Source organism: Oncorhynchus tshawytscha, linkage group LG05 (genome assembly GCF_018296145.1).
Source record: "Oncorhynchus tshawytscha isolate Ot180627B linkage group LG05, Otsh_v2.0, whole genome shotgun sequence".
NCBI classification, from domain to species: Eukaryota; Metazoa; Chordata; class Actinopteri; order Salmoniformes; family Salmonidae; genus Oncorhynchus; species Oncorhynchus tshawytscha.
The window spans coordinates 52,254,525-52,276,912 of NC_056433.1; the positions used below are offsets into that span (position 1 = coordinate 52,254,525).

At 53.0% G+C, this 22,388-nt stretch overlaps 1 protein-coding gene across 1 annotated transcript in view; it reads right to left on the bottom strand.

Annotated features, from left to right (window-relative positions):
* LOC112251551 (neurocan core protein) overlaps window positions 1-22,388 on the bottom strand; it is a 196,880-nt gene continuing 174,492 nt past the window's right edge. The window contains exons 13-16 of the mRNA XM_042322067.1: window positions 21,834-21,916; window positions 10,662-10,806; window positions 3,819-4,001; window positions 1-2,848 (exon numbers count right to left, since the gene is read on the bottom strand). Coding sequence (XP_042178001.1) covers window positions 2,676-2,848; window positions 3,819-4,001; window positions 10,662-10,806; window positions 21,834-21,916 — 584 coding nt within the window. The 3' untranslated portion in view covers window positions 1-2,675. The remainder of the gene's footprint in view (window positions 2,849-3,818; window positions 4,002-10,661; window positions 10,807-21,833; window positions 21,917-22,388) is intronic.

A 22,388-nucleotide genomic window follows, 5' to 3' on the forward strand; every position in this document is an offset into this window, starting at 1 on the left:
GAGAGGGCGAGAGAGTGTCTGATAGGGAAAGAGAGGGCGAGAGAGTGTCAGATAGGGAAAGAGAGGGCGAGAGAGTGTCAGATAGGGAAAGAGAGAACATTTGTTTCTATGATGGAGAGACAGTATGTGCCTGGAGAGTCTGTGTGCATCGGAGCAAGCTGACACCATCCACAGAGCACAGTGAGCTGAGTTGACCCATTGCTCCAGGAGATCCACCAATAAGCAGCTGGTCTGGTGCAGTGATAACAGCAGCCTCCTAGACTAGAGGATGACTGACAGCCAGCCAGACACATAGGTCGGCCTACCCCTACACTCCATCTCTACTCCTTAATCATAGCCAACATCTGTCTAGCCCAGGCTTGATCTCAGCAGAGTCTCGGTTTGTTCGTTTTACACTTCTGTCCACCTTGTGTGAGAGAGATCCAATCACCTCTTCATATGTGTTCTTCCTGTCACACACGCACTCCGTCCCTCGTACTACTGTAAGAGACAGACACATACTGTCCCGCTTAACCCCATAGTAGTTATAGTCATCACGGTATCTTTAGGATAATCTCAGCTGATTTAAATGCCTAAGGAGCCCCCACCCACCCACGGTCAATCCATTGTCTGGAATGGGAGACGGGAGAGAAAGAAAAGCCGATAGTAGACTGACATCTAAAAGACGTGAGGAGCGTGAGGAGCTGTGACAGGCCTGTGGCTCCCCGTCTGTCAGAGCAAAGCCCCTGTCATCACAGCCAGGGCCAAAGGTCACGATGATAACCTCTTCATTAATTAAGCATGCTTTAAGGGAGATGAATTGTACTGATATTGGAGCTTGCTCTCTTTTCTCTCTTTCAGGCCCTGTCTGTGTCATTGACAAGGTGGATAAAGGGATGAGGATGAAAGACAAGGGAGAGAGGAAGAGAGGAGGAAGAGAGGAGGGAGAGACAGAGAGAGAGAGAGAAAGGAAGAGGGGGGGGCGTAAGCTCAGAGGAATTGCGTAAAGGCGATAAAGGAGCTTTCGAGAATCAGTCGGATCGTGCAGTAAAAATAAAACATGTCTCCTTTTTCTACCCGCTGCAAGAGAGAAGAGATGGCAGCACAGGTCTTATCCCAGCCGGCTCCGGGCTGCAGCAGACAGGACAGCTCTGTTTAAAACCATGTGTTTCCTGGTACCATTCTGAACCACTGGTCCAGAAATACAAGGGTGTTTTATCTCTTTTAACCGTCCCAAATGTTTCTAGAATTTTCTATGGGCCCTGTCGCTGTCACTGTCGCCCACACACAAACCTCACTGAGACTGGCCTCTGAACCCAGCCACCACAACTCTGGATCTCTGTATTTAAAGCCAGATCCATACACTAGGACATTAGCTCAGCTTACTCCTCCTCGGGTGGGGCAGAGTGTGTGTTCATCCCGGCATTATGCCCCCATCTGCACTACTTTAAAAAGATAATTATGGGGCCAGCTCTGTACCCGCCGGCTGCAGAGAGAGCCCTGTCATCTCTCTGTTTGATGTGCTGGAGAACGGGGCGACTGCAATTAAGAGTCCGAATTCCCTGCTCTTCTCTCTCTATTCCTCCCCCTCTCCTTTTCTCTCTCTGACAGTCTGACAGAACAATTTCTCCTCAGCGGGCCAGAGTAGTAGAACTCCAAAATGGAAGACGAACAGACCATTGACACCGGGACACAGACGGAATATGAGAGCGTGGTGATGGGTATGAGAGAATTCTGATGAAGGATCATTGCCTAATAGCTAGCTGGGAAACCAGACTTAGAGAGGCTAGTCATAATCTGGCCTATTCTGGGTTGGGTTTCTCGACTCCTTTACTAGTAGTGAAGCAGGAACACAGAATGACTTAGAAAGGAAACACATACAGTAGGATGATAATTGTTAGGAGAAACATGGACTGCCACTACGGGGAGAAGTTTGAGCTTCTGGATCGAGGCTAACTGCGCTTTCTCGGTTTTCCTCTATACCCAGTTAAAAGTGACCGTCGTAACAATGATGAGATACAATGCTAGTCGATCGAAACCAGTAGAACTGCCTGTGTCAAAGAAAGCACGTAGTTAAATCTGTTCAGAATAACTGTTGTAGGTCATTGAGCAAAAGGTCTTCCAAAGAGCTAACCAAAAACAGCAAAGTCAAGAAATACAGTCAGACAACACATCTGTTAAAAACAAGGTTCGAACGAACAATTGAAAAACATGGATTGCATGTTAATGTATTCTCCGACTCTTCTGGTTCGATACAGGATTTTCTGATGTTGTCACTATTTACAGTTTGTACTAAACCTCCTCCACGATCGTTAATGTAAAAATAGAAGGAAACAAAAGAAACCTCTTAAGATTTGAACAGGTGAGCAAAGCCCCATATCCTGGGTCCTCATTGACTTGATAAAAGTAGGCCGGGAGGGAGGGAGGTGGGGGAAGGGAGGGAGGGAGGGGGGGGGGGGAGGGGGAGGGAGGGAGACAGAAAAGAAAAGCAGTGAAAGTAAAGAAGAGTACAAAGAGATTGTTATTGTCTCAGTGAGGCCTAGCAGTCGGCTGTCAGGCCTCAGAGTTGAGTATGATACAGGCTGGCTCTGGGAGCCAGGTTGTGGGGTCAGGAACAGGGCAGGAGAGGGGGTAGAGAGGGGTAGAGGAGGGAGACTGGGCAGCGAGGCGAGGTTCAGGCAGTGGACGTTTTTGGTTCAGATGTGGGCATGAGCGTTCCCCTGCCCATGCCCGTGCCCATGCCTGTGGCCCTGATCCCCTCCGTGGTGCCCCCCCTCTCCGTGTCCATGGCCGTGCTTCTTGTGCTTTCTGCGCTCCCGTCGGCCGTTGTGATGGTCATGGTGTCGCCTGTAGCGCTGTGCTCCCCGGGCTGGAGAGAGACACAAGGGAGTGAAAGGGTGTGAGAGGGGGTGAGTCAGGAGAAAGAGACCGGATGGGAGGGAGTAGAGGGGGGTGTGACAGGTAAAGTGGAGTGACAGAGTGAGAGAGGGATATGAGATGTGAGAGGAGGGGAGTGAGAGGTCAACACCACAGACATACAGCTCTCAACATCAGCCCCTCTGCCTAACGTGTCTTCTCCACTCAACTTCATATTACTAGCTCTCTACATGTATTAGCATAGGACTGTCCTCCCACTCACGTCCTGAGTGAGCCGCTTCCTTCCTGTGTTGTGCTGCCAAATTGGATCCATTGGTCCTGGGTTAGGTTTGCCAACAGAAGGTCTACCTTGCCATGATAATAATGACTAACAAACGACTCTAGCAGGAAAACAACATTACACTCGAAATGCACCAAATATGAAATAAGGCTCCATATTTTCTCTCCAGTTCAAACAGCAGCAATTCATTATTTGTCAGTACGAGACGAAAGAGGAAATGGGAAATAGTTGTTTGCTCATAACTTCTTAAAAAGGGCAAACATTGATACAATCCTACAATATGAATGATTCTGCTGTCATAAAGAAAGATGGATGTTTCCGTCGTTCGGCAGAGCGAGTTTTACTCCTCATGGGAGGATAGTAAAATGAAATGTTTCTTCTCGGCGTTTCTGGCATTCCTCCAAACCCCTGGCTGTCAATCACACTTTGGAGCGATACACTATCTCAACAGAACAAGGGCTATAACTTAGTTTTATCTACACTCAAATTACATTACCGTCGTCACACAACCTCTATCTGAATTAAAAGTTTGTCAAATTCCAGTACATGCTACAACTTCTATGGAGATTCTTGTATTCCTACTGAGTTCAGTCTCATTTTAAGGTTCCATTCCTCCACTGAATTTGATCATTTATCCCATAGAGATAAAACGTCAAGCCCTTTAACAGTCTTGGTCACTCACTCATAGTGCAGATGATTTTCGGCCGCTCCCATTTGCCGTTGGCACGACACTTGGCCGTGGGGACGTGGCGTTGGAGAAACCCGTCGGCACACTGGTAACGCACCACTGAGTGGATGTCATAGTGGGACCGCTTACGACCAATCAGAAAGGCGTTCTTCACGGTGGGAGGGTTGACACACAGCACTGCCCAATGGAGAAAGAGAGCGAGAAATGGAGAAGTGGTACATTATAACAACGTGGTCCTAACATGTATATCACCATTCACAGTCATCAGTCGTCACCCAGTCTTTCCTCATTCTGTTTTGCCCTTGTCCCTGAACAAGAGGCAGTTGAAGAGCCCTGTTTTAAAGAACATTCCCCTTCCACTCTTCAAAACTGTTGACAGCACACAACACACACATATCTAAAGTTCAAAGGAAACCAAAGAGATGAGTCATGCGTGTGTGTGTGCGCTAGTCTGTGTGGGTTGTTGTTATCTCCTAGAGCGTTGTGTTGATGTGAGGAGGGGGGACAGACAGACAGACAAGCAAAGTGGTTGAGACACCAGACAGACCCTACAGGGCTCTTAGCCCAGTGAGACATCCCACTGACTCACTGACCTTTCAGCTCTGGCTGTTGCTCATAGGCACAGATCTAGGATCAGCTTCCCCCATCCACCAAACCTTATCTTCACTATCTGGGAGGAAAACACCAAACTGACTTTAGATCAGTCTCCCGGGTCACTTTGTCCTACCCCGACCTTTCAGAAGGGATTGGGCCCTCAGGGGCCACAGTGTGTGACAGGTGTCAGGAATGCACCCATGCTTACTGCTCATTGGCCGGATTACAGGGAGGGCAAATGAGAGATGAGGGATGAGGAGGGGTGACTGGGGTGACGGTGCAGTTCCTCTGTCGTTCCCCTAGATGGCAGCCCTGCGGTTGAAACCTAAAGCCCCCAGTGAGTTTCCAACCCCTAAACAGTCACCAACCCAGCTGTAGACTAAGTGGAAGTGCTTCTTTCCCTTCCTTGAAGTAATCGACGACCTCTCATCTGGAACATGGTGGAGATGAGGTGTCCCTTACAAAGCCAACACTAATGTAGAACTACCAGATCAGAGCCAACTCCAAGGAGTAGAGGAAGGGAGGGAAGGAGGGAGGGATGTATTGTCCAGCTATCCACACAGGGTCTGTGACTGCAGTATGGGCCCAGTGGGAGGTCTGGCCTTCTAAAAGTAGGAATTCAGCTTAACGCCAGTCTGTAAAGGCCCTACTGCAGTACAGAGCACTAAGGCCCTACTGCAGTACAGAGCACTAAGGCCAGGGGCTGCAGTACAGAGCACTAAGGCCAGGGGCTGCAGTACAGAGGACTAAGGCCAGGGGCTGCAGTACAGAGCACTAAGGCCCTACTGCAGTACAGAGCACTAAGGCCCTACTGCAGTACAGAGCACTAAGGCCAGGGGCTGCAGTACAGAGTACTAAGGCCCTACTGCAGTACAGAGCACTAAGGCCCTACTGCAGTACAGAGCACTAAGGCTCTACTGCAGTACAGAGTACTAAGGTCAGAGGCTGCAGTACAGAGCACTAAGGCCCTACTGCAGTACAGAGCACAGGCCCTACTGCAGTACAGAGTACTAAGGCCCTACTGCAGTACAGAGAGGCCCTACTACAGAGCAGGCCCTACTGCAGTACAGATCACTAAGGCCCTACTGCAGTACAGAGCACTAAGGCCCCCTACTAAGGCCCTACTGCAGTACAGAGCACTAAGGCCTAAGGCCAGGGGCTGCAGTACAGAGTACTAAGGCCCTACTGCAGTACAGAGCACTAAGGCCCTACTGCAGTACAGAGCACAGGCTCTACTAGTACTAAGGTCAGAGGCTGCAGTACAGAGCACTAAGGCCCTACTGCAGTACAGAGCACTAAGGCCCTACTGCAGTACAGAGTACTAAGGCCCTACTGCAGTACAGAGCACTAAGGCCCTACTGCAGTACAGAGCACAGGCCCTACTGCAGTACAGAGCACTAAGGCCCTACTGCAGTACAGATCACTAAGGCCCTACTGCAGTACAGATCACTAAGGCCCTACTGCAGTACAGAGCACTAAGGCCCTACTAAGGCCAGGGGCTGCAGTACAGAGCACGAAGGCCCTACTGAAGTACAGAGCACTAAGGCCCTACTGCAGTACAGAGCACTAAGGCCAGGGGCTGCAGTACAGAGCACTAAGGCCCTACTGCAGTACAGAGCACTAAGGCCAGGGGCTGCAGTACAGAGCACTAAGGCCTTACTGCAGTACAGAGTACTAAGGACAGGGGCTGCAGTACAGAAGTGTGATTAAAAGGCAGGCTACAAGAACCATATACTGTTCACACCATAATACCATCAATTCTACATAATTCCCTGTAGGCTATTACCTAACCAGGATATTATTAAACAACATAATAACGCTTAGCCATATCAGATTACCCCACTTTTAATAGTGCAAAAAAATCTTTAAATTGTGCTAACAGGTTTTGTTTAGACTGCCAGTACAGTGATTGCAGTAACATCTCACACCTCGTACTCAGACAACCAGAAAAGCACCGTTTTCACTCCCTGTGTTTAGTGTGCAGTAACATAGACTAGGACGGACATTACTGACACTAGTTTGCAGCTGTGGCAACAGATCAATAGTCACAGGACCAGGCATGACACTCAATAACACCACCCAGATCTTACTGACTGGGGCTGGGCTGGGGATGCCTGGCAGGCACGCAGGACTGTTTGTGCATGTGTGTCAGGCTGATTTAGTTTCCTTTTGAAAGCTGGAGACAGTTGAAGCCTGGATCCATCCAGCACTCGCAGAGCCCGGTGGGCTACATCTTTACAATCAGAGTCTAACATGTCTCAGCAGATTAGACAGGGGTGAGCTGGGTATGTCCACACACACTCCAATCTTAGCCAATGTATTGACCAGCTACAGTCACAGAAGGCAGGCAGGCAGCAGAGTTGTGGGGAACTGTGTGTGATAGTGTGTGTCCTGGGTGGGTGTCAGGGCGAGATGCTTCTCTGTCCCCAGAAGAAAGGTGCCGGAAAAAATGTGCACTTGGTAGAAGGCAGGTAGAGACACCGCCCCGAAGGACCAGTGTACTCTGGTCTGGACTTGGGCTGTGTGTCTATTAGACAATATTTGGAACTGTATATGAATAAGTATGTGAATATTTGATAATATTCTGTTTATATACGTGTGTGTGCGTGTGTGCGCGTGTGTGCGTGTGTGTGCGTGCGTGCGCGCGTGTGTGTGAGAGCGAGATGCCTTCGCCACAACCCCCATCCTCCTAATCAGGGTGGCTCACACCTGCCTGTTCTGTGCTCTTCCCCATGGCATTATGGGTAACACTAATCACCCAGATGACGTTTGTCACTGATTGGATACTGCCTCTCTCTCAGAGGGACAGGCCTGAGTGTTAGCCACACGGCAGTAATCAGCCAACCATGCCATATGGTCCCTGATGAGCAGACCCAAGAGAACAACAGCACGACAGAGTAGAACAGGCGGTAATGTAGGCATGAAGATGGAATGCTGCCACTGACTGATTGACTGAAGGTCAGCTTCCCGATTCGAGGTATTAAGTTAGACCTGTGACAGTGTGTCACCAGCAATGGGTTGCACCTCTGTGATGAGACAAATAACATACAGTGGAAAGTTGATCCGACTCGAGAGCAGTGACACCACACTTTAGTGTGGCATGAGGGACTTATCTAACTCTGTGGCATGAGGGACTTATCTAACTCTGTGGCACGAGGGACTTATCTAACTCTGTGGCATGAGGGACTTATCTAACTCTGTGGCATGAGGGACTTATCTAACTCTATGGCATGAGGGACTTATCTAACTCTGTGGCATGAGGGACTTATCTAACTCTATGGCATGAGGGACTTATCTAACTCTATGGCATGAGGGACTTATCTAACTCTGTGTCATGAGGGACTTTTCTAACTCTATAGCATGAGGAACTAATCTAACTCTATGGCATGAGGGACTTATCTAACTCTGTGGCATGAGGGACTTATCTAACTCTGTGGCACGAGGGACTCATCTAACTCTGTGGCATGAGGGACTTATCTAACTCTGTGGCATGAGGGACTTATCTAACTCTATGGCATGAGGGACTTATCTAACTCTGTGGCATGGGGGACTTATTTAACTCTGTGGCATGAGGGACTTATCTAACTCTGTGGCATGACGGACTCATCTAACTCTGTGGCATGAGGGACTTATCTAACTCTATAGCATGAGGGACTTATCTAACTCTATGGCATGAGGGACTTATCTAACTTTGTGGCATGAGGGACTTATCTAACTTTGTGGCGTGAGGGACTTATCTAACTCTGTGGCATGAGGGACTTATCTAACTCTGTGGCATGAGGGACTTATCTAACTCTGTGGCATGAGGGACTTATCTAACTCTGTGGCATGAGGGACTTATTTAACTCTGTGGCATGAGGGACTTATCTAACTCTGGGGCATGGGGGACTTATCTAACTCTGTGGCATGAGGGACTTATCTAACTCTGTGGCATGAGGGACTTATCTAACTCTGTGGCATGAGGGACTTATCTAACTCTGTGGCATGAGGGACTTATCTAACTCTAAGGCGTGAGGGACGTATCTAACTCTGTGGCATGAGGGACTTATATAACTCTGTGGCATGAGGGACTTGTCTAACTCTGTGGCATGAGGGACTTATCTAACTCTGTGGCATGAGGGACTTATCTAACTCTATAGCATGAGGGACTTATCTAACTCTATGGCATGGGACTTATCTAACTCTATGGCATCTGTGGCATGAGGGACTTATCTAACATGGCATGGGACTTATCTAACTCTGTGGCATGGGGGACTTATTTAACTCTGTGGCATGAGGGACTTATGGCATGAGGGACTTATCTAACTTGTGGCATGAGGGACTTATCTAACTCTGTGAGGGGCATGATGGGACTTATCTAACTGGCTGGCATGAGGACTTATCTAACTCTGTGGCATGAGGGACTTATCTAACTCTGTGGCATGAGGGACTTATCTAACTCTGTGGCATGAGGGACTTATCTAACTCTGTGGCATGAGGGACTTATCTAACTCTGTGGCATGAGGGACTTATCTAACTCTGTGGCATGAGGGACTTATCTAACTCTGTGGCATGAGGGACTTATCTAACTCTGTGGCATGAGGGACTTATCTAACTCTGTGGCATGAGGGACTTATCTAACTCTGTGGCATGGGGGACTTATCTAACTCTATGGCATGAGGGACTTATCTAACTCTGTGGCATGAGGGGTGGCATGAGGGACTTATCTAACTCTATGGCTTATCTAACTCTGTGGCATGAGGGACTTATCTAACTCTGTGGCATGAGGGACTTATCTAACTCTGAGGGACTTATCTAACTCTGTGGGGACTTATCTAACTTGGCTTAGAGGGACTTATCTAACTCTGTGGCATGAGGGACTTATCTAACTCTGTGGCATGAGGGGCTAACTCTGTGGCATGGGACTTATCTAACTCTGGGGCATGAGGGACTTATCTAACTCTGTGGCATGAGGGACTTATCTAACTCTGTGGCATAAGGGACTTATCTAACTCTGTGGCACTATGGCAGGGACTTATCTAACTCTGTGGCATGAGGGACTTATCTAACTCTGTGGCATGAGGGACTTATTTAACTCTGTGGCATGAGGGACTTATCTAACTCTGGGGCATGGGGGACTTATCTAACTCTGGGGGTGGCATGAGGGACTTATCTAACTCTGCATGGCATGAGGGACTTATCTAACTCTGTGGCATGAGGGACTTATCTAACTCTGGGGCATGAGGGACTTATCTAACTCTGTGGCACGAGGAACTTAACTAACTGTGGCATGAGGGACTTATTTAACTCTGTGGGACGAGGGACTTATCTAACTCTGGGGCATGGGGGACTTATCTAACTCTGTGGCACGAGGGACTTATTTAACTCGGTGGAATGAGGGACTTATCTAACTCTGTGGCACGAGGGACTTATCTAACTCTGTGGCATGAGGGACTTATCTAACTCTGTGGCACGAGGAACTTAACTAACTGTTAAGTTTTATAACTCTAATTCTGGTGACCATTCAGATGAACTAAATAATGTTTCTAGCCGGAGGCCAGTTGAAATCGGTACCCAAGAGGATCTAGCAGTGACCCGATCCTCCATTTCCTTAAACACAGCTCTGGAGTCTGGCCAGTCGTCTCAATAAACCTACAAACATCTACCTGGCTGGCTATTAATACCCTGTCTCTCTGTCTGCCCCAAATGCAATTGAAGACCGTCTGCTCTAATAAGCCCACAGAGGAGCATGTTAGGATGCGCACTTCTCTGGCATCTCACAGCACCATGACAGAGCAGAACCACAGAAGCCTGGTCATGTGACACAGACACTTTACTAGTCAGCCCCAAAACTTTGTGTGAAACTCTTCCAACAATGTTTCATACAAAGGAGGATCATTTTTATGTGGATTAAATGTCCTGAAGAAGTCTCATCCCTTGATCTGACAGTAAGGCCATCTCTGTAAGGAGCTGCCTTAGGTGTGAAAGCATAGCTACAAGTGAGCTGACTGCGCTTGGAGGTGAGCTGTAATGATCAGTGTTAGCCTGTGGTCCAGACTGACTGATTGAAGAGGCCTATGACAGAATACTTATAAGTATCCTTTAAAGTATTTAAAGCACAGCGGAAGCATAATATCACCTCCTCTTCAACTTTTTCATTCTCTCACCCACTTACTTTTCCTCCCCTCGCTATCCCTTTCAAACTCTCAGTCCCTCTCGCCCCCTCTCTCTCTCTACAACCCCTCGCCTCTTTCTCCCTCTCACCTGTTCCCTTCTTGCAGACGTAGGGCAGGTTGTAGTTGCAGGGCACGTCGTTCCACTTGCCGTTCTCGTGGGCGATCATCACCACACAGTCCTCTCCACCCGCAAAGAAGTTGTCCGGCTGGTTCTCCCGCCAGTTCTCATATTGCTGCACAGTACAGCGAGTCACAGACACAGCCACAGACAGTCACACAACACAGGCAGTCACAGAACACAAGCAGTCACACAACACAGACAGTCACACAACACAGGCAGTCACACAACACAGGCAGTCACACAACACAGGCAGTCACACAACACAGGCAGTCACAGAACACAGGCAGTCACACAACACAGGCAGTCACACAACACAGGCAGTCACACACACAGACAGTCACACAACACAGGCAGTCACACAACACAGGCAGTCACACAACACAGGCAGTCACACAACACAGGCAGTCACACAACACAGGCAGTCACACAACACAGGCAGTCACACAACACAGGCAGTCACACAACACAGGCAGTCACACAACACAGGCAGTCACACAACACAGGCAGTCACACAACACAGGCAGTCACACAACACAGGCAGTCACACAACACAGGCAGTCACACAACACAGGCAGTCACACAACACAGGCAGTCACACAACACAGACAGTCACACAACACAGACAGTCACACAGACAGTCACACAACACAGACAGTCACACAACACAGACAGTCACACAACACAGACAGTCACAGACACACAACACAGGCAGTCACACAACACAGGCAGTCACACAACACAGGCAGTCACACAACACAGGCAGTCACACAACACAGGCAGTCACACAACACAGACAGTCACACAACACAGGCAGTCACACAACACAGGCAGTCACACAACACAGGCAGTCACACAACACAGACAGTCACAACACAGGCAGTCACACAACACAGGCAGTCACACAACACAGGCAGTCACACAACACAGGCAGTCACACAACACAGGCAGTCACACAACACAGGCAGTCACACAACACAGACAGTCACACAACACAGACAGTCACACAACACAGGCAGTCACAGAACACAGGCAGTCACACAACACAGGCAGTCACACAACACAGACAGTCACACAACACAGGCAGTCACACAACACAGGCAGTCACACAACACAGACAGTCACACAACACAGACAGTCACACAACACAGGCAGTCACACAACACAGACAGTCACACAACACAGGCAGTCACAGAACACAGGCAGTCACAGAACACAGGCAGTCACACAACACAGACAGTCACACAACACAGACAGTCACACAACACAGACAGTCACACAACACAGGCAGTCACACAACACAGGCAGTCACAGAACACAGACAGTCACACAACACAGACAGTCACACAACACAGACAGTCACACAACACAGGCAGTCACAGAACACAGGCAGTCACAGAACACAGGCAGTCACAGAACACAGGCAGTCACACAACAGGCAGAAGGAAAAAAGAAAGTGATAGATACTGTAGACTTTCACTGTTTCACTGTTCCCCTTTACTGAACAAGAAGCTGATGTGTCTCAACACAGGTCTTTCTCCAGCGGTATGGACTGACACAGAGTAATGACAGCTCTTAAACAACAACAGGCACAGAGGAGATGCCTCTATGAAGATGTAACACAGGGTAGGAAGAACACAGGCAGTCACACAACACAGGCAGTCACATAACACAGGCAGTCACGAACACACAGTCACACAACACAACAGTCACCCACCTGACCAGCTAGCACCCAGGCAGTCCAGAACACAGGCAGGACCTCTGCACAGAAATGCACTCTTCAATAGCAGGCGGTGTCACTGTGGTTATTGTCCTTCTGAAGGATGTTGCTGATAATAAAGACTACACAAGATTAAACGAGTGATCTCTCTCTGCCTCTCCCTCTGTCTCTGTCTCTGCCTCTCCCTCTGTCTCTGTCTCTGCCTATCCCTCTGTCTCTGTCTCTGCCTCTCCGTCTGTCTCTGCCTCTGTCTCTGTCTCTCCCACTGTCTCTGCCTCTCCCTCTGTCTCTGCCTCAGCCTCTCCCTCTGTCTCTGCCTCACCCTCTGTCTGTCTCTCCCTCTGTCTCTGCCTCTGCCTCCACCCTCTGTCTCTCCCTCTGTCTCTCCTCTCCCTCTGACAGTCACTCTGTCTCTGCCAGTCCCTCTGTCTCTGCTCTCACTCTGTCACTGTCTCTGTCACACCCACAGTCTCTGTCACTGAACACAGACAGTCCACAACACTGCCTCTCTCTGACTCTCTCTCAACTCTGTCTCTGTCCTCTCCCTCTGTCTCTGTCTCACCTCACCCTCTGTCTCTGCCTCACCCTCTGTCTCTGCCTCTGTCTCTGGCAGTCTCTGAACTCTGCCTCTGTCTCTGAACTCTGCCTCTCCCTCTGTCTCTCTGACTGTCTCTGTCACTGCCTCTGTCTCTGAACACCCTCTGTCTCTGCCTCTCCCTCTGTCTCTGCCTCTGTCTCTGTCACTCTGTCTCTGACTCTCCCTCTGTCTCTGCCTCTGTCTCTGTCTCTGCCTCTGTCTCTGCCTCTGCCTCTGTCTCTGTCTCTGCCTCTCCCTCTGTCTCTGCCTCTGTTTCTGTCTCTGCCTCTGTCTCTGCCTCTCCCTCTGTCTCTGCCTCTGTCTCTGCCTCTCCCTCTGTCTCTGTCTCTGCCTCTGTCTCTGTCTCTGCCTCTGTCTCTGACTGACCTCTGTCTCTGCCTCTCAGCTCTGTCTCTGCCTCTCCCTCTGTCTCTGCCTCTCCCTCTGTCTCTGCCTCTGTCTCTGCCTCTCCCTCTGTCTCTGCTCTGCCTCTGTCTCTGCCTCTGTCTCTGCCTCTCCCTCTGTCTCTGCCTACTCTGTCTCTGCCTCTGTCTCTGCCTCTCCCTCTGTCTCTGCCTCTCCCTCTGTCTCTGCCTCTGTCTCTGCCTCTGCCTCTGTCTCTGCCTCTCCCTCTGTCTCTGCCTCTCCCTCTGTCTCTGCCTCTGTCTCTGCTCTCTCCCTCTGTCTCCCTCTGTCTCTGCCTCTGTCTTCTGCCTCTCTCCTCTGTCTCTGCCTCTCCCTCTGTCTCTGCCTCTGTCTCTGCCTCTCCCTCTGTCTCTGCCTCTCCCTCTGTCTCTGCCTCTGTCTCTCCCTCTGTCTCTGCCTCTCCCTCTGTCTCTGCCTCTCCCTCTGTCTCTGCCTCTCTCCCTCTCCCTCTGTCTCTGCCTCTCCCTCTGTCTCTCTCTGCCTCTGTCTCTGCCTCTCCTCTCTCTCTGTCTCTGCCTCTCCCTCTGTCTCTGCCTCTCCCTCTGTCTCTGCCTCTCCCTCTGTCTCTGCCTCTCCCTCTGTCTCCCTCTGTCTCTGCCTCTGTCTCTGTCTCTCCCTCTGTCTCTGCCTCTCCTCTGTCTCTGCCTCTGTCTCTGCCTCTCCCTCTGTCTCTGCCTCTCTCTGTCTCTGTCTCTGTCTCTGCCTCTGTCTCTGTCTCCCTCTGTCTCTGCCTCTCCCTCTGTCTCTGCCTCTGTCTCTGCCTCTCCCTCTGTCTCTGCCTCTGTCTCTGCCTCTCCCTCTGTCTCTCTCTGTCTCTGTCTCTGCCTCTCCCTCTGTCTCTGCCTCTCCCTCTGTCTCTGCCTCTCCCTCTGTCTCTCCCTCTGTCTCTGCCTCTGTCTCTGTCTCTGCCTCTCCCTCTGTCTCTGCTCTCTGTCTCTGTCTCTGCCTCTCCCTCTGTCTCTGCCTCTGTCTCTGCCTCTCCCTCTCCCTCTGCCTCTCTCTGCCTCTCCCTCTGTCTCTGTCTCTGCCTCTCCCTCTGTCTCTGCCTCTGTCTCTGTCTCTGCCTCTGTCTCTGCCTCTGTCTCTGCCTCTGCCTCTGTCTCTGCCTCTCCCTCTGTCTCTGCCTCTGTCTCTGTCTCTGCCTCTGTCTCTGTCTCTGTCTCTGTCTCTGCCTCTCCCTCTGTCTCTGCCTCTCCCTCTGTCTCTCCCTCTGTCTCTGCCTCTCCCTCTGTCTCTGCCTCTGTCTCTGTCTCTGCCTCTGTCTCTGCCTCTCCCTCTGTCTCTGCCTCTCCCTCTGTCTCTGCCTCTCCCTCTGTCTCTGCCTCTGTCTCTGCCTCTGTCTCTGCCTCTCCCTCTGTCTCTGCCTCTCCCTCTGTCTCTGCCTCTCCCTCTGTCTCTGCCTCTCTGTCTCTGCCTCTGTCTCTGCCTCTCCCTCTGTCTCTGCCTCTCCCTCTGTCTCTGCCTCTCCCTCTGTCTCTGCCTCTCCCTCTGTCTCTGCCTCTGTCTCTGCCTCTGTCTCTGCCTCTGTCTCTGCCTCTGTCTCTGCCTCTCCCTCTGTCTCTGCCTCTCCCTCTGTCTCTGCCTCTCCCTCTGTCTCTGCCTCTCCCTCTGTCTCTGCCTCTGTCTCTGTCTCTGCCTCTCCCTCTGTCTCTGCCTCTCCCTCTGTCTCTGTCTCTGCCTCTCCCTCTGTCTCTGCCTCTCCCTCTGCCTCTCCCTCTGTCTCTGCCTCTCCCTCTGTCTCTGCCTCTCCCTCTGCCTCTCCCTCTGTCTCTGCCTCTCCCTCTGTCTCTGCCTCTCCCTCTGTCTCTGCCTCTCCCTCTGTCTCTGCCTCTGTCTCTGCCTCTCCCTCTGTCTCTGCCTCTCCCTCTGTCTCTGCCTCTCCCTCTGTCTCTCCCTCTGTCTCTGCCTCTCCCTCTGTCTCTGCCTCTCTGTCTCTGTCTCTGCCTCTCCCTCTGTCTCTGCCCTCTGTCTCTGCCTCTGCCTCTCCCTCTGTCTCTGCCTCTGTCTCTGCTCTCCCTCTGTCTCTGCCTCTCTGCCTCTGTCTCTGCCTCTCCCTCTGTCTCTGCCTCTCCCTCTGTCTCTGCCTCTGCCTCTGTCTCTGCCTCTGTCTCTGCCTCTGTCTCTGCCTCTCCCTCTGTCTCTGCCTCTCCCTCTGTCTCTGCCTCTCCCTCTGTCTCTGCCTCTCCCTCTGTCTCTGCCTCTCCCTCTGTCTCTGCCTCTCCCTCTGTCTCTGCCTCTCCCTCTGTCTCTGCCTCTGTCTCTGCCTCTCCCTCTGTCTCTGCCTCTCCCTCTGTCTCTGCCTCTCCCTCTGTCTCTGCCTCTCCCTCTGTCTCTGCCTCTCCCTCTGTCTCTGCCTCTCCCTCTGCCTCTCCCTCTGTCTCTGCCTCCTCTGTCTCTGTCTCTCCCTCTGTCTCTGCCTCTGTCTCTGTCTCTGCCTCTGTCTCTGCCTCTCTCCCTCTGTCTCTGCCTCTCCCTCTCCCTCTGTCTCTGTCTCTCCCTCTGTCTCTGCCTCTCCCTCTGTCTCTGCCTCTCCCTCTGTCTCTGCCTCTGTCTCTGCCTCTCCCTCTGTCTCTCCCTCTGTCTCTGCCTCTCCCTCTGTCTCTGCCTCTGTCTCTGCCTCTCCCTCTGTCTCTGCCTCTCCCTCTGTCTCTGCCTCTCCCTCTGTCTCTGCCTCTGTCTCTGTCTCTCCCTCTGTCTCTCCCTCTGTCTCTGCCTCTCCCTCTGTCTCTGTCTCTGCCTCTGTCTCTGCCTCCCTCTCCCTCTGTCTCTGCCTCTCCCTCTGTCTCTGCCTCTCCCTCTGTCTCTGCCTCTCCCTCTGTCTCTGTCTCTCCCTCTGTCTCTGCCTCTCCCTCTGTCTCTGCCTCTGTCTCTGCCTCTCCCTCTCTCTCCCTGCCTCTCCCTCTGTCTCTGCCTCTGTCTCTGCCTCTCTCTCTGTCTCTGCCTCTGTCTCTGCCTCTCCCTCTCTCTCTGCCTCTCCCTCTGTCTCTGCCTCTCCCTCTGTCTCTGTCTCCTCTCCCTCTGTCTCTGCCTGTCTCTCCCTCTGTCTCTGTCTCTGCCTCTCCCTCTGTCTCTGCCTCTCCCTCTGTCTCTCCCTCTGTCTCTGCCTCTCCCTCTGTCTCTGCCTCTGTCTCTGCCTCTCCCTCTGTCTCTGCCTCTCCCTCTGTCTCTGCCTCTCCCTCTGTCTCTACCTCTCCCTCTGTCTCTGCCTCTGTCTCTGCCTCTCCCTCTGTCTCTGCCCTCCCTGTCTCTGCCTCTCCCTCTGTCTCTGCCTCTGTCTCTGCCTCTCCCTCTGTCTCTGCCTCTGTCTCTGCCTCTCCCTCTGTCTCTGCTCTCCCTCTGTCTCTGCCTCTGTCTCTGCCTCTGCCTCCCTCTGTCTCTGTCTCTGCCTCTGCCTCTCCCTCTGTCTCTGCCTCTCCCTCTGTCTCTGCCTCTCCCTCTGTCTCTGCCTCTGCCTCTGTCTCTGCCTCTCTGCCTCTGTCTCTGTCTCTGCCTCTGTCTCTGCCTCTGTCTCTGCTCTCTCCCTCTGTCTCTGCCTCTCCCTCTGTCTCTGCCTCTCCCTCTGTCTCTGCCTCTGTCTCTGCCTCTCCCTCTGTCTCTGCCTCTCCCTCTGTCTCTGCCTCTCCCTCTGTCTCTGCCTCTCCCTCTGTCTCTGCCTCTGTCTCTGCCTCTCCCTCTGTCTCTGCCTCTCCCTCTGTCTCTGCCTCTCCCTCTGTCTCTGCCTCTCCCTCTGTCTCTGCCTCTCCCTCTGCCTCTCCCTCTGTCTCTGCCTCTGTCTCTGCCTCTGTCTCTCCCTCTGTCTCTCCCTCTGTCTCTCCCTCTGTCTCTGCCTCTGTCTCTGTCTCTCCCTCTGTCTCTGTCCTCTCCCTCTGTCTCTGCCTCTCCCTCTGTCTCTGCCTCTCCTCTCTCCCTCTGTCTCTGCCTCTCCCTCTGTCTCTGCCTCTCCCTCTGTCTCTGCCTCTGTCTCTGCCTCTCTCTGTCTCTGCCTCTCCCTCTCTCTGCCTCTCCCTCTGTCTCTGCCTCTCCTCTCCCTCTGTCTCTCCCTCTGTCTCTCCCTCTGTCTCTGCCTCTGTCTCTCTGCCTCTGTCTCTGTCTCTGCCTCTCCCTCTCCCTCTGTCTCTGCCTCTCCCTCTGTCTCTGCCTCTCCCTCTGTCTCTGCCTCTGTCTCTGCCTCTCCCTCTGTCTCTGCCTCTCCCTCTGTCTCTGCCTCTGTCTCTGCCTCTCCCTCTGTCTCTGCCTCTCCCTCTGTCTCTGCCTCTCCCTCTGTCTCTGCCTCTCTCTCTGTCTCTGCCTCTGTCTCTGCCTCTCCCTCTCTCTCTGCCTCTCCCTCTGTCTCTGCCTCTCTCTCTGTCTCTGCTCTCTCCCTCTCTCTCTGCCTCTCCCTCTGTCTCTGCCTCTCCCTCTGTCTCTGCCTCTCTCTCTGTCTCTGCCTCTGTCTCTGTCTCTGCCTCTCCCTCTGTCTCTGCCTCTCTCTCTGTCTCTGCCTCTCTCTCTGTCTCTGCCTCTCCCTCTGTCTCTGCCTCTGTCTCTGTCTCTGCCTCTCTCTCTCTCTGCCTCTCCCTCTGCCTCTCTCTCCCTCTGTCTCTGCCTCTCTCTGTCTCTGCCTCTGTCTCTGCCTCTCTCTCTCTGCCTCTCCCCTCTCTCTCTGCCTCTCCCTCTGTCTCTGCCTCTCCCTCTGTCTCTGCCTCTCCCTCTGTTTCTGCCTCTGTCTCTGCCTCTCCCTCTGTCTCTGCCTCTCCCTCTGTCTCTGCCTCTGTCTCTGCCTCTCCCTCTGTCTCTGCCTCTCCCTCTGTCTCTGCCTCTGTCTCTGCCTCTCCCTCTGTCTCTCCCTCTGCCTCTGCCTCTCCCTCTGTCTCTGCCTCTGTCTCTGCCTCTCCCTCTGTCTCTCCCTCTCCCTCTGTCTCTGCCTCTGTCTCTCCCTCTGTCTCTCCCTCTGTCTCTCCCTCTGTCTCTGCCTCTGTCTCCCTCTGTCTCTCCCTCTCCCTCTGTCTCTGCCTCTGTCTCTGCCTCTCCCTCTGTCTCTGCCTCTCCCTCTGTCTCTGCCTCTCCCTCTGCCTCTGTCTCTGCCTCTCCCTCTGTCTCTGCCTCTGTCTCTGCCTCTCCCTCTCTCTCTGCCTCTCCCTCTGTCTCTGCCTCTCCCTCTGTCTCTGCCTCTCTCTCTGTCTCTGCCTCTGTCTCTGCCTCTCCCTCTGTCTCTGCCTCCCTCTGTCTCTGCCTCTGTCTCTGCCTCTCCCTCTCTCTCTGCCTCTCCCTCTGTCTCTGCCTCTCCCTCTGTCTCTGCCTCTCTCTCTGTCTCTGCCTCTCCCTCTGTCTCTGCCTCTCCCTCTGTCTCTGCCTCTCCCTCTGTCTCTGCCTCTCTCTCTGTCTCTGCCTCTCCCTCTGTCTCTGCCTCTGCCTCTGTCTCTGCCTCTCTCTCTGTCTCTGCCTCTCCCTCTGTCTCTGCCTCTCCCTCTGTCTCTGCCTCTCTCTCTGTCTCTGCCTCTCCCCTCTCTCTGCCTCTCCCTCTGTCTCTGCCTCTCCCTCTGTCTCTGCCTCCCTCTGTCTCTGCCTCTGTCTCTGCCTCTCCTCTCTCTCTGCCTCTCCCCCTCTCTCTGCCTCTCCCTCTGTCTCTGCCTCTCCCTCTGTCTCTGCCTCTCCCTCTGTTTCTGCCTCTGTCTCTGCCTCTCCCTCTGTCTCTGCCTCTCCCTCTGTCTCTGCCTCTGTCTCTGCCTCTCCCTCTGCCTCTCCCTCTGTCTCTGCCTCTCCCTCTGTCTCTGCCTCTCCCTCTGTCTCTGCCTCTCCCTCTGTCTCTGCCTCTGTCTCTGCCTCTCCCTCTCCCTCTCCCTCTGTCTCTGCCTCTCCCTCTGTCTCTGCCTCTGTCTCTGCCTCTCCCTCTGTCTCTGCCTCTCCCTCTGTCTCTGCCTCTGTCTCTGCCTCTCCCTCTGTCTCTGCCTCTCCCTCTGTCTCTCCCTCTGTCTCTGTCTCTGCCTCTCCCTCTCTCTCTGCCTCTCCCTCTGTCTCTGCCTCTCCTCTGTCTCTGCCTCTCCCTCTGTCTCTGCCTCTGTCTCTCCCTCTGTCTCTCCCTCTGTCTCTCCCTCTGTCTCTCCTCTGTCTCTGCCTCTGTCTCTGCCTCTGTCTCTGTCTCTCCCTCTCCTCTCCCTCTGTCTCTGCCTCTCCCTCTGTCTCTGCCTCTCCCTCTGTCTCTGCCTCTGTCTCTGCCTCTCCCTCTGTCTCTGCCTCTCCCTCTGTCTCTGCCTCTGTCTCTGCCTCTCCCTCTCTCTCTGCCTCTCCCTCTGTCTCTGCCTCTCCCTCTGTCTCACCCTCTCTCTCTGTTCTGCCTCTGTCTCTGCCTCTCCCTCTCTCTCTGCCTCTCCCTCTGTCTCTGCCTCTCTCTCTGTCTCTGCCTCTCCCTCTCTCTCTGACCTCTCCCTCTGTCTCTGCCTCTCCCTCTGTCTCTGCCTCTCTCTCTGTCTCTGCCTCTCCCTCTGTCTCTGCCTCTCCTCTGTCTCTGCCTCTCTCTCTGTCTCTGCCTCTCCCTCTGTCTCTGCATTCTCTCTGTCTCTGCCTCTCTCTCTGTCTCTGCCTCTCCCTCTGTCTCTGCCTCTCCCTCTGTCTCTGCCTCTCTCTCTGTCTCTGCCTCTCCCTCTCTCTCTGCCTCTCCCTCTGTCTCTGAACTCTCCCTCTGTCTCTGAATCTCTCTCTGTCTCTGCCTCTGTCTCTGCCTCTGGGTTCTCTGCCTCTCCCTCTCTCTCTGCCTCTCCCTCTGTCTCTGCCTCTCCCTCTGTCTCTGCCTCTCCCTCTGTTTCTGCCTCTGTCTCTGCCTCTCCCTCTGTCTCTGCCTCTCCCTCTGTCTCTGCCTCTGTCTCTGCCTCTCCCTCTGTCTCTGCCTCTCCCTCTGTCTCTGCCTCTGTCTCTGCCTTCCCTCTGTCTCTCCCTCTGTCTCTGCCTCTCCCTCTGTCTCTGCCTCTGTCTCTGCCTCTCCCTCTGTCTCTCCCTCTCCCTCTGTCTCTGCCTCTGTCTCTCCCTCTGTCTCTCCCTCTGTCTCTCCCTCTGTCTCTCCCTCTGTCTCTGCCTCTGTCTCTGTCTCTGTCTCTCCCTCTCCCTCTGTCTCTGCCTCTGTCTGTCATCTGCCTCTCCCTCTGTCTCTGCCTCTCCCTCTGTCTCTTCTCCCTCTGCCTCTGTCTCTGCCTCTCCCTCTGTCTCTGCCTCTGTTCTGCCTCTCCCTCTCTCTCTGCCTTCCCTCTGTCTCTGCCTCTCCCTCTGTCTCTGCCTCTCTATCTGTCTCTGCCTCTGTTCTGCCTAAAACATTTTCTGCCTCTCCCTCTGTCTCTGCCTCTCTCTCTGTCTCTGCCTCTCCCTTATCTCTTCATCCCTTGTCTCTCCCTGTGTAGGTGTCTCTGCCTCTCTCTCTGTCTCTGCCTCTCCCTCTGTCTCTTTCTCTGTCTCTGCCTCTCCCTCTGTCTCTGTTATCTCTGTCTCTGCCTCTCCCTCTGTCTCTGCCTCTCTCTCTGTCTCTGCCTCTCTCTCTGTCTCTGCCTCTCCCTCTGTCTCTGCCTCTCCCTCTGTCTCTGCCTCTCTCTCTGTCTCTGCCTCTCCCTCTCTCTCTGCCTCTCCCTCTGTCTCTGCCTCTCCCTCTGTCTCTGCCTCTCTCTCTGTCTCTGCCTCTGTCTCTGCCTCTCCCTCTCTCTCTGCCTCTCCCTCTCTCTCTGCCTCTCCCTCTGTCTCTGCCTCTCCCTCTGTCTCTGCCTCTCCCTCTGTTTCTGCCTCTGTCTCTGCCTCATCCCTCTGTCTCTGCCTCTCCCTCTGTCTCTGCCTCTGTCTCTGCCTCTCCCTCTGTCTCTGCCTCTCCTCTGTCTCTGTCTCCCTCTGTCTCTGCCTCTCCCTCTGTCTCTGCCTCTCCCTCTGTCTCTGCCTCTGTCTCTGCCTCTCCCTCTCCCTCTGTCTCTGCTTCCCTCTGTCTCTGCCTCTGTCTCTGCTCTCCCTCTGTCTCTGCCTCTCCCTCTGTCTCTGCCTCTGTCTCTGCCTCTCCCTCTGTCTCTGCCTCTCCCTCTGTCTCTCCCTCTGTCTCTGCCTCAGGATCTCCCTCTGTCTCTGCTCTCCCTCTGTCTCTGCCTCTGTCTCTGCCTCTCCCTCTGTCTCTGCCTCTCCCTCTGTCTCTGCCTCTCCATCTTCTCTGCCTCTCCCTCTGTCTCTGCCTCTGTCTCTGCCTCTCCTCTCTCTCTGCCTCTCCCTCAGTCTCTCCCTCTGCTTCTCCCTCTGTCTCTCCCTCTGCCTCTGTCTCTGCCTCTGTCTCTGTCTCTGCCTCTCCCTCTGTCTCTGCCTCTGTCTCTGCCTCTCTCTCTGCCTCTCCCTCGGTCTCTGCCTCTGTCTCTGCCTCTCCCTCTGTCTCTCCCTCTGTCTCTCCCTCTGCCTCTCCCTCTGCCTCTCCCTCTGTCTCTCTCACCAGGTCCATGTTGTCAGTCCACTGGAAATCCTCTTCCACTGTTCTGTCGTTCAGTCCGATCCAGGTGTTGTCATGACTCAGACCTGAACGACAAGGCAAAACAAATAAACACATCCTTTAAAAAGACCACTTTTCTATTCAGCAGTATTTCCATTCCTATTCTGCATGTTAAGTCCCCAATGCACCACCACCCATTCCCAAGTCTCTCTCTCTCACACACACACACACACACACACACACACACACACACACACACACACACACACACACACACACACACACACACACACACACACACACACACACACACACACACCAGGAGGCTCAGCTCTTATCACAATTTCAGCCCCAGATAGCAGAAGCAGCCAAATCTTCGCAGAAGGTGCAGCATTGATGAGATTTGGGTGGGTGTAATGAAATTTAAATCATGATGTTTCTGATTAACATAATTATGGGGCCCATTAATCTACCTAATGGCTTTGCTCCCTTTATTGTCGGGGTGGAGCCGTCCATTTTCGAGGCAATTAAACACACTTTTAGGTAAATGTGTCTGTG